Below are 12,070 nucleotides of genomic sequence, written 5' to 3'. Positions count from 1 at the left end.
GGGTAGACGACGGCGGTAGCCTTATATACTTGTGTGGAGTAAACGGGAGCACGGGTAGCAGGAGATTTGTATTGGAGGATGGGTAAATTTGTGCGATAGCCCTGTAGGCTGGAGCGTACGTGTTGTATGCACGCATTCGGGATATTTGGCTTCTCCTTCGTACTTGACATCAGCCGTGTAGCCGTAGCTATCAGCTCTGTATGTGACGATCTGAGTGCGACCATCTGGAAGTTGAACGTGGGAAGAGCCAGTCGTGACTTTACTATCGCTTCTCTCGGAGTGATCAAAATCAGCGTAGTATTAAGCATCTTTCACGGAGTACCCAAACTCGCACGGTTAAGCCTAAACAATTCATTTGAATCCGAATTAAATACACACCATTAAAACATTTTCAAATGATAACTTACCTCATAGTTGACTCCGCCGAATGCAGCAGCCACGAACTTGGGAGCTTCATATTTAGGAGCCACGTACTTTGGTGCGTATTCCGCGGTCCTGTAGGAATCAGCGGAGGCAATAGCGACAACAGCGGCGAGGATGAAGAACTGGTGATAAAATGAATTGAATATTGTTCTTTCTTCTATAAAGGAAGCTTTTGAAAACTCAAAATGTCGCTTACCTTCATTTTGCAGGAGGCGTGATTTGCTTGAAATAGTTTAGAGACTGATGGTTTGAGTCGATTCGATTGCGATATTTATACCGAACGTTGAACGTAAGGAGAGAAACTGTGGGATATGGCACATCTGTAAGTATGCTTAGCACGAAACGAAAGTAACCGGATTCAACGGTTGTTCGGAGTTAAGTACGTTAGTGCAGGTGAACTTGAGTAACAACGGTTAATTACGAGCATGGTTTATGGCCATGCGCAATAAATTCTTAGTTTTGTTGTTTTTATGGGTTGTGCATCGTTTGTCAAACTATTCATTTAGCCTCGATTTTAGCATCAAACATGTTGAAAGGTATCACTCAACCAAGTTGTTATTACCTCCACTGGTTGAATCGACATTTGTTCAACGAGTGAGTCAATTTGAAATTTGGGAGTTTGATGTTATAGAAAGACTACTGTGTAGAACACAATTGGGAAAGTCCCGTTTTTTTGGAGTTATTCGATGGCCATGGAAAGATCCTAATCGAGAGCGTTGCCCAAAAGTGGTGTAAGAAACAATTTTCCTTTCTCCATTTTTTTGGCATAAACAAACATTTTTCTCATCTAAACACAGAAAAAAGCAACTCACATGAAGTACAATAAAGACATCGCTCTGCAGTATTTAAGGGAGAGAGAATGGCAGAAAGAGCATCAGTTGCCTAACTGTCTCAATCATTCTTCCAGCTCCTCAACATGCAGGTAAAATTTGTTGTGCATTTAAACAGTTCAAAATTATTGTTTATCGTTCTAACAAAATCTCTCTTTCAATTTTCAAGTTTGTCGTACTCGCCGCCCTGATCGCTGTCGCCGCAGCCAATTCCGCTTACCCAGGCCAAACCTATTCGACTTCATCCCCTTACAATAGCCTATCTTACCCGGCTTCAACTTACGAGACCAGGGAATACGTAAGTCCAATTGGCTTTTGTTTTATCTATTCAACGCTTTTCTAAATGAATGATTGCCCATTCCGTATAGGCTGCCCGGCCATACGCTTTCAACTAGGCTGTCAACGATGGTTATGACAGCGACTACTCCCACTCAGAGAACAGCGACAGCAAAGTAACCACTGGCACTTACCGCGTCCTCCTGCCCGATGGCCGCGTTCAAATCGTTACCTACAAAGCTGATAGCTACGGATACACGGCTGATGTCAAGTACGAAGGTGAAGCCCAATACCCTGCTACCTCCTACTCGCCACGTGCCTATTCCGCACCAGTTTACTCCGCGCCAGTTTCCACTGCTTACAATTCCCCTGTTGTCATCACTCCTGCTCGTTACAATATGGCCTCCATCGGTCCCGCAACCAGCCCAGTCTACAGGACTTCCGCTAACGTTGCCCGCGACTACTAAGTCCACGGAATTCTGAATTTTTACGTCAAAAAGATGTCAAATTAAAAAATTATCATTTATTAAACTATACTAAAGCAAAACTACTATGTCCTTATTTATAATATTTATTATATACTTATTTATTTCCAATTCACCTGATGTATGGTGTTCAGGTAATCATATTCAACGTTGATGAAATCATAAAAAACTACCTATATTGATGATTAGTCACCTTACCTATTGAAAGAATCGAATCTGTTAACACCAATTTAGGAGCCCGGTGTCTTATCATTTAGGCCACAAAGACACAATTAACGTACGAATCAATGATATTGCGCTAAAATCCATTACAACAACGATTAGCATATCGTGACTTTAAAGATTCCAACGCTATACTATGAGGTATTCAAATTTTGAAAACCAAACTATTGTCGTATGGTTCGTTTAGAGCTTTTAGGATTAATGTTTACGACCTATTATACGATCTTTCCTATGCTACTCGCCTACTATGTCATCAAACCATTGTAGAAACAATGCACAGGTATCATCTATTATTCTGCTATAATAACAACATTGATAAAGTACTTTTATTCTCCAGGCGAGGTTCGAACTCGCGACCTCGGCATTACTTACAATGATTGCATGTTCATTGCGCACAATTAGTTACTGTCCTATAAGTACCATGCGCTAAACAATTACGCCACTGGAGACATTGTTGTGATTTTTTCAACCACATCAATTGCCCTTAATATTCATCAATTATGTAAGTTTTCAAGGAAGTTGTTTAAAGATACATTGAAAAAAAAGTGGTCCTTACTTTCAGCACAACCAGCGGAAAGAAGTAAACTAGTTTTCTGTTGCGGTATCAGACCTCATTCGGGCGTCATGTATAATCTTCGACAATATTTTACCATCTAGTATTTGGAGGGAGCAGTGGGTGTTTTGCAGGTGGATGGTTAGTAGCCTGGAGCGGTGTACGCTGGAGTTTTGTACACCGGAGCAGCGGTGGCCGGAGCTCTGTATTCGGGAGCTCTGTAGGCTTCGGCAGAATAGACGAGGCAGAGGGTGCCTTGTAGGCTGGAGCAGAGTACGTGTTGTATTTGGACGTGACGAATTTGGGATATTTGGCTTCGCCTTCGTACTTGACATCGACCGTGTAGCCGTAGCTATCAGCCCTGTGTGACAACCTGAGTGCCTTATTTCAAGGGCTAGCAAGACTAAAACTAACGCCATAGTCTAGTCTGATTCTGAACGAATTCCAAAATAACGAAATAGTTGACCTTGTGATTGGTTCTTTGCGGTTGGCCACTGTGATTACAATTAATCGTTATTCAAACTGTTCCGACCTTTTCGTCACTCTTTTCAGCCATTAATTACCTTTTGTCAACGAAATCCACCATTTTTGAGAACTCGTAATACATAGGGCGATATTGATACGTCAATTCTTTTTTTGTTGTCTCTAAATCAGGGCACAACCAACCATGGATCCGTCGAGTACCCGTCCTGATATCCCAATCAGTTGTTAATAGAGTCTAGACTTCAGGCAAACGAGACGGCTTTTATTACCGGACATCCGTTTTTCTGATGTTACGTCATATTTTTTTCCTGCAATTACAGTTTTGGACAAAAATATTTTTTTTAAATGTTTGTTTGTTCTGCCCTAACTACATCGCGGACTTGATTCATGTCAATTTGATCCAGGTCTTCATTTTCAGATCTTTCCAGTATTGCTTTTAAAATGAAAAATTACAAAAAGGAAAATTAATGTTGCCAACCAGCATTGCGTAATTTTTACCTTTATAGTCGATTTTTGCGTTGCATATTAAATTACACATTCCTGCTGCTGCCTTTACGAATGAGCAGCCCTATGGCTGTTAAAATTTGAAAACGTATTAGCAACAATTGCATTATAGCTAGTACCACTATCACGTAATAAAGATCTTTCAACCATTAATTAAATTCAAACAAATTAATTGAAAGAAAATTTTGCAAGACCAATAGTAAGAATTTCGACGCACTGCAATGAACTTCGCTGTGGTAAAAACGTCTTTGCCAATTTCAGTCGAATCGTTTCTTTCAGTTCTTCATAGCAAGTTGATTTTTTTCAAGGTCGACTGCAGCACTCGATGGAGCGGCCAAGATGTTCGGTAGCACACACGCGAGAACGACCAAGATTAAATATCTGATTGGAACATAATTACACTGTAGGCTCAATTTCTATCGTTCAGAAACAACTTTTAAAAGTACAATTCAAACATTTCGAGGCAAAAAAGGCATTCGAAGACTTACCCACATGCTGTCTGCGAACGCATCTTGAAATTCTGGTGTGAGCAAAAGTTATGAGATGATTATTAAACAATTTACTTTTGTAACCTAAGGTATACGTGGCAGGCAGCGGTGCGGTTTTGACCCCATTCATACCTACTTTGCTGAATGTTGTTTACATCAAATATAATAAAGAAGGTCAGCTATAGGACTATTGCAAGCCTTATGTAGTTTAATTTCTTAGCCAGGGTCATGTGGGTGTTTTAAATTATTGTAGCCCATTACACTAGAACCTTGCGCTGGCATTGATGAAGATTCGGAAACAAAATTTTAAAACTGATTCTTACCCATGACGTCTGCAGCAATTTGGGAGTTTATTTTGAAACAGTTCAACAACAAGCACGACACTTATGATTGTGCCAATCAGCGATCACGTTGATTGTGCATTGATTATTTAGAGCCGTGGGCGCGCAGCCAAAAAACCTTTTTTGCCGCAAGGCAGACTTGCCGTTGCGATTGATTTTTGATTTTGATCGCCGATCCGATCATCACTGATTGATTTTGATCGGCGATTCGATCTTTTTAAAATGATTTGATCGGTGATCAAAATTTGTGCGATCCGATCTTTTTGGGGCGAAATCTAGTGGTGAAAATTTAAACTAAACTGTCACCATTTCAAGTCAATGGCGACAAAAAAGGCGTCTGCTGCGAAAGAAGGATAAACAGCTTCCTCAGCGAAACTGTTTAGCAAAAATTTATATGAATTCTAAGTTTTTACGTCTGGTGGCGCTGAATTCAATCGCAAAAATGATCGCTGTCGATCAACAAGTTTTTTTATCGCTGATCAAATCAAAATCAAAATGTAAAGATTTGATCGGCGATCGTTTTTTAATCGTAATCGATGATCGATGATCGCGATCGCGGCAAGACTGCCGCAAGGAATGAGTCCACAAAAAATATGGCTTACATCAAAAATGAAATTCTAAAAAAAAGAGAAAAGAATTATAATAATCTGTTGTTAGTTGTGCCAGTAACCATCAGGTGGCGATCATAAATGCTCGTTTAACAATGTTCATACGAGTTCATCAGCGCTTTTTAACGAACGCTCAAGTCATGTAGCGTACGAATGCAATTTTGAACTTATAATTTTACCAATTGTAATAAATTTAATTTCACGTATAACAGGGACAGCGAATTCCTAAAAAAAAACCTGCAAACCAGCCCGACCTACGCAAAAAGTAGCCAATCGGTTTACTACTCGAGTGGGTACTTTTCAAACGATAATTTTACAGGAATGGACAGTCCTCATGAAGAGGTATCCAATCTGTAAAAATTATTTGTTTTAGGCTAATAGTTTCACCATTAAAATCAATTTAATTTTCGTGTACTACTTGGTAAGGGGATTACCCGAGACACGTTGTATCGCACCGACCTACTTACCTACCTAAAAATGGTCGATCGGTTATTACACGTGTCGGTATTTTTGACAAGATGGTCTCACTACATATGTACTAAGCAGTACATAGTTGCAGATGCACTTCTTATGGGCTAAATGATAAACGCGCAGGGCGTTAGTCAATGTTTTTTTGGAATATTGTCTGCTTGGAGTTTTTCCATGCGGAACTCGCGATAAAACGTAGTTTTCCACGCGGAAATGTGGAAAAAAAAACCTAAAATTGTAAATTAAATGAGAACCCATGAAATAAATTTGTTTAGCTTATCTTAGTTACTTTTTAAGATTTTCTATCTAAGACGGATATTGAAATTCTCTAGACACATACAAAATGTAAATATGTACTTATAATTAAAATTTTTTACACTTATTTACGCTTTTTAAAATTTGAACTTGGCGCGCTAAAAAAATGGCCGCCATAATGGTTTATCAAAAGCCACTTTTTCAAACGTAATTTTTGGGGTTAAATATAGCACCTTAAAGTAATTGTTTATAGCAACTTGTTCCTGGAATCACAAGCAACATAAATATTATAATGATTTCCTGTTTTGACGAAGCTTAAGCATCAAACGATCAATGCAAAATTTCGTCTTTTTCACACACCCCCCCCTTTCTAAAATCATGAAATCCTTTAATAATTATTTATGAGGAAAATAAACAGTCAAAATTGACAAATTTTGCATCAATCGAGAGCTCTTATCAAGAGCTATCTAATTCTATGAAATTTATGTTAAATTTTCAGAAAAGGAAAAAGTTTAAGCGTAACATCAATTTTTTTGTTTTTATCTGTTGCGTCCATTAGAACCTTAGATCGAAAAACAACAAAAACACATTTTGCCTTTGAGATTTTTTCCCTTTGAAAATGTTGATAACATTTACCCAGAAATAGATAGCCCTTACCAAGGGCTATTTACTATAATTAATCAACTAATTATGGTAATTAATTTAGCTGACAAATAATAAAAAAATTGTTTCTCTTATATTCTTTTATTTCAATTATCACACCAATTGTACATATTCATTATATAAGTACAATATATATATAATATATTGTAACATCGCTTTTAACACTAGTGTAAATGGCTAACCTTAAATGACTATTTGTTAGTTTTATAACCTAGGTTATAATACTAAGGTGAAGACAAAAGGAAGGGCAAGCTATCTAGCTTGCCCTTCCTTTTGTCTTCACCTTGCTTCTGTATTACCTTTGGGAATATTGTGTAACGTAGTTTGTGCGTACTTTAGTGTACTTTCCTTCTAGGAGTGTAGTTCCTACCTTAAGTGTAGTCGGTTGTGGACACGGTTTGTTGTTAGTGTGTAACCGGGTTGATCACCAACAGTGGAGACTTATTGCTACTGACTGACTTTTGTGTGGGAGTCAGCAGAGCAATCATCCGCACTTTTAGTAAACGTTCACCGACAAGCAAAAGGCTAGTGTAAAAATCTGAGCATGACAATATATTACAGTATTGTATGTATATAATAGTAATATATATAAATATCTATATATAATTGTAACATATAGTAGTATTTATGTTATACATATTACCTCATTGGAAAAATTTACATCAACCGAATTCATATTATTCGCTTCAAAAAAATTTAAAAGACATGCGCTACACGCATTATTGTTTAACTGGTTTAACTTTAGCGGTTTAACCACTAAAGCAACCAAATCAAAGCCCTAGTGGCGACAACACACACTTTCTCCATATAGAAAACTGTAGGCGCGATTATGTACTAAGTAGTACATATTGCCTCGCGACCAGCCTGATTTTTGAAGCGGTTTCGATTCTCTTCAAGATACCCAGTGTAAATGAAACTACTCGGCCCAAACGGGATAAGTGGGAAAGTAAGAAATATAAATAAAATACCAGACTTGCCGCGATCGCGATCAAAAATTGATCGCCGATCCGATCTTTTGAAAAAGATCGGAGATCGGATCGGCGATCCCAAAAAATTGATCGCGATCCGATCGTTTTTAGCGATCAAACTTTTCGCCATCTAGCTGTAGATTTTCAGCCGCAGGGTTCTATTTCACTGCTATTTATGCGAATGCCAATTGAAGGAAACTGTTTAGTGTTCACCCTCAATGGCCGCCAGTGACTGTCGCTGTGACAGCCAATGCTATTTTCGCGAAACAGTGTAAATTTTTACCGTTAGATGCTGCACAAAAATGATCGCTAAAAATGATCGGCAAAATTTGATCGCCGATCCGATCTTTCGCAGTTTGATCGGATCGCCCGATCCGATCAAACTCAAAAGATCGGATCGGAGATCGCGATCGGAAAATTGATCGGCGCGGCAAGTCTGTAAAATACAATGTATTTCAAAAAAGTGGGCAAACAGGGTACAAATCCATGTAATCGGGTTTTATAACTGGTTAGGCTAGCCGAATGTCCGTTTGTACCATTTCATCATTTACGCTAATTTTAAAGGAAGCATACCGTTGCGTAGTTATGTAATATTTTAAAAAATGAAAAAAGGATTACGGTAAAGACCGTTGCATCGCATAAATAAAGAACAAACAAAAAAATAATAAACGTAAATAACACAAAAAGAAACAAATGAAGGCGGCAACTCTACAGATGCACACCAGAAAAATGTTAGAGCGGGAAGGAGAAAGAAATGGAAGGGTGAGGGTGGGGATGGGAAAAGAAAAGAGCCAATCAGTAAGCCAAAAAAGTTTGTTGAGCCTTGGACAACCCGAATGGTCTAAGGTGATTCGCGGAGATCATGTTATTCGAAAGAGTGCATGCCTGAAGAAGAGTGCTAAGCTTTGTGGCAGTTACTAGATACTCTTCACATCTGAGTCTGACAACTTGCGTGATTCTATGTTTTAGTCCATTTCCATGCTCATCGTTCTAATGCTTACCTTCTCGTGTTGATGTCGTTTCAAGGCAGGTATTATTGTTTTATGAAGTGAAGTGTTATGATAATTAGGTAAGCATGGCTTGTCAGTGTTTCATCTGTGGGTTTCAACTTCAGCTTGGCATATCTTCACATCTTGGACCATACCTCTTTCGGTTGTTCAATTTCTAAACCAGAATATAAAATAAGTATGTTACAACTTATTATACTTTCTATTGCAGCATTCCATCTTCTGTTCGACCATGCCTTCTGTTTGTTTGCTCTATACATTTTGGCAGTGAGTGCCTAAAACTACGGAACAATGTCTGGTATTTAAGAAAAAATTCCATTCCTACCCAGTACCTTGGGCCATACTTCCATTTTAAAAAGGTGGGTTACCATCCCCCTCCTGAATATGTTTAGCTTGCTTTAACATTTTATTATTGTTTGTGTTTGAGGTTGAGGTTGGAATTTTTCTTGGAAACAAGCTAGAAAATTCTAAATCAAAGATCAAAGACAAAATGGAAAATAACGGAAAAAAAGAGAATATTACTTCTACTTGCTCATCATCCTGTACTTCCTTGTCCATGTTTGATGTTGATCCTGACATGCCGAAACTTTTTTTAGATCATGGTGAATGTGGTATGTAGCACAGTGGTCTAATTTGATCCGTCATGTGTTCATTCAAGAACAGTTTTTCTCAAACTTAGGAAGTCCACAGAACCTTACAAGCCGCAGGCGCAAGTTAAAACTTAATGCAAGCACACAGATATGGTCATATGAGTGTGTTAGTTTTTCTGAAGACGAATCTGATGATTCGTCGCCTCCACCTTTGCTTCGTTTCCATGAAGAGGACAAGGAGGCATTTGCTTCTTATCTTTCTAAACAAAATTATCTTGTGCCAAAAGATTTAAGTCTTTCTGCTCCCGAGATTACTGGCCCAAAAGAAAATGAAGGATGGGAAGAACAAACATCTGTTCATAGTGTTTGTTCTATGGACCTATCTCATAATTCGCGTTGTTCGACCGGAATCAAAACGAAATTGCGTAAGCTCCCTTGGCGGAAAGCTCGTGCCCTTCGGTATTGCACTTTGGTTAGCGACACTCCTTTTCTAAGTCGACGACGTACTAGGAAGACAAAATCCAAAAGTATCTGCAATTTTTTTTTCCTCGTCATTTTCACCATTAATGTTTCTATTATTTTTCAGTATCATTAAGTTGCAGCGAAAAATACCGCAATGACATACTCAACACGGAATGTAAAACCAGACGTCAGGTAGATGAAATTGATGGTTTTACAATTTCGTCATTTTTTACTATCGAGGACCTGGACGACTTTTGTGCGCAACAATTCCAAATGAACGGAAACATGAAAATCACCTCAAAACTTTCCGTAGAAGGTACTGAAACCGAAATTCACACTCCTTCATTCTTCCCGACTACACCTGTGTTGCAGCACGCAGTCAAAACCCCGGGTTTGTGAAAATTCGTCTGAAACTTTTTCTTCATAGTGATAGATTAACTAAATTAACGGAATTTTTCTTCTATAACCCATTAGTGTCGGGCATTATTCCTGCTAAAAAATGTGCTACATTTGCTGAATTGTTACCTTTTGCATCCGAACGAGAAATAGCGGGGCCTTTTTTAAGTTGTAATTCCATGGTCGTATCGAAGAAGTCCGAAATTCGTTCTTCGGCTAGAGCGAAAATTCATTCAAGGAAGTCTTCTCTCCGAAACCCTGGGCATTATCGGCATTGTACTCCGGCCAGCAATTTTCTATGCATTGGTGTGGCGCCCATTATAAAGACCATACCCATGAGTAGGCCTACTTGCATATTTTAGCTCACAATGTAGAATAACTTACATTTTCGTTTCCCAGGGTCATTGCTTAGTGAAAGAATCATTGGGGACTTTTCAACTATTAAATGTGAAACCCTTCGTCAGATAGATGAAATTGACGGTGTAACAATTTCATCATTTTTCACTTCTGAGGACCTTGAGAAATTTTGCACTCAGCAATGCCAAATCCGCACCGACGAGAAGGTAACTCCAAATTGTCCAATAGAATATACCGAAGCGGAGAAACAGGATTGTTCATCCGTCCTCGATTCTTCCGTTTGGCCGGACACAGCTGAAAGTATATAAAAAGATATCCTTATCTTTAAGAGACTGACTAACTTTACCATATTACTTAAAATATCAGTCATAGATTGTGACATTTGTTCTACTGAAAGATATCCTGCTATCTGTGAGAGTTTACAATTCGCCGCGCCTAATGAACGTCGTTAGATAATAATTCCTATGCCGTCGATCTAATAAGTTGCAGTCAGCGAAAAAGAGTTAATCCAAATTTCGAGGTTCATCTGAAATCGGTTATCATGTGTCAGAAACCCATCTACAATCTTACCTATTTTCATCCGAATTGTAGGTGCACAAAAAAAAGATGCTTTATTATGTGGTTGAAATGAAAGGTGAGAGTTGAAGAAAGAACTGGTCGAAGCTCAGAAAGGTAGTAAAAAAAATTGAAACTTGAACTTTAAATGTAAGTGTTACAAAATTATACTTACTAGCCCTGTGCACTAGAAGACGGAGCCGACGAAGTGAAGTAGTAGGATTGATATGTCTGCAAGTAACTGGCACCACCAAAGAACCACGACCCATGTTCAACAACGCTGAATATCCACTATTTCCAAATATCATTTAATGGGGTTAAATTTTTTTATTGCTTGTATTGTAGTTTTGTTTGTTTGTTTGCTTGTGTTGTTTTTTTTTTTTTTTTTCGTATTCAGTCTAAGTTTTTCATGACTGTTTCCCGTCTAAATTAATCTGCTCACAAAGCATGTTGAGGCATTTTGGAACTGTTTAATGTTTTAGGATGAAATATTAGTAGGTTTTTTTAAGGTGTCGAATGTTTTATGAGGATATCGCTTCTTTTGAATGTTAGTCTCTCGTTTATTCCTTTGGCTGCTGAATAGGTAATGTCGTTTTTCTGCATGATTGTAAAATTAACCGTTCCGTTTGTGAAGCACACGTGAATCACAGAACGTTGTGAATTGCAGTTGTTAATTGAAGAAATAAATTGCAAATGTTTTGCTTCTCTCTTCGTTTGCTTTAGGAGGTATGCGATGATGTCTTGCGACTTTACGCAGCTCACTTTCTTAATATAAGGAAAGTAGGATAAAATGTTTTTGAAGAACAATCAAGTTTCGTATAAAACTTCGAATAAAATGGGGAGAGAATTACCTTGATTTATGATGAATTTTTACTATATACGATAGATTTCGGACTTTAAGGCATATTTACGGTAATTTTAACGTGATTTTCTCGTAATATCCACCACTTTTTACTTTTTCATTTGTTACCAGTAAACTTATGCACCAAGGCTACGTATTGAGATTAATGTATCATTATGTCAATTAAATGCATTTTTTTGTTTTGGAAAAGGCTTGGTCGTGTGTCAGTTGGATTGGAACGGATATTTCGTTTTGACAGATCCTCGTTATGGTTATTAATAATCAATTTCTCAGT

The 12,070-nt window shown here is 38.1% G+C and overlaps 1 protein-coding gene, 1 non-coding gene and 1 pseudogene across 2 annotated transcripts; 2 read left to right on the top strand and 1 right to left on the bottom strand.

Annotated features, from left to right (window-relative positions):
- Window positions 1-1,339: 1,339 nt before the first annotated feature.
- LOC130693115 (cuticle protein 19-like) lies at window positions 1,340-1,996 on the top strand (annotated as a pseudogene).
- A 569-nt stretch (window positions 1,997-2,565) lies between these two features.
- Trnai-uau (transfer RNA isoleucine (anticodon UAU)) lies at window positions 2,566-2,685 on the bottom strand. Its single transcript has 2 exons — window positions 2,648-2,685; window positions 2,566-2,601 (listed from the first exon to the last, which is right to left on the bottom strand). It is a non-coding gene; the product is annotated as a tRNA-Ile (tRNA).
- A 5,799-nt stretch (window positions 2,686-8,484) lies between these two features.
- LOC130693030 (uncharacterized) lies at window positions 8,485-11,545 on the top strand. The gene is made up of 10 exons (XM_057516130.2): window positions 8,485-8,719; window positions 8,786-8,933; window positions 9,002-9,185; window positions 9,254-9,691; window positions 9,751-10,017; window positions 10,101-10,361; window positions 10,422-10,679; window positions 10,746-10,899; window positions 10,971-11,051; window positions 11,113-11,545. The coding sequence occupies exons 1-8, from the start codon at window positions 8,643-8,645 to the stop codon at window positions 10,829-10,831; spliced, it is 1,719 nt and encodes a 572-aa protein (XP_057372113.1). The 5' UTR covers window positions 8,485-8,642; the 3' UTR covers window positions 10,832-10,899; window positions 10,971-11,051; window positions 11,113-11,545.
- Window positions 11,546-12,070: the final 525 nt, after the last annotated feature.

The sequence above is a fragment of the Daphnia carinata genome, chromosome 3 (assembly GCF_022539665.2).
Source record: "Daphnia carinata strain CSIRO-1 chromosome 3, CSIRO_AGI_Dcar_HiC_V3, whole genome shotgun sequence".
Lineage (NCBI taxonomy): Eukaryota > Metazoa > Arthropoda > Branchiopoda > Diplostraca > Daphniidae > Daphnia > Daphnia carinata.
This window is presented reverse-complemented; position numbering and strand designations above follow the sequence as displayed.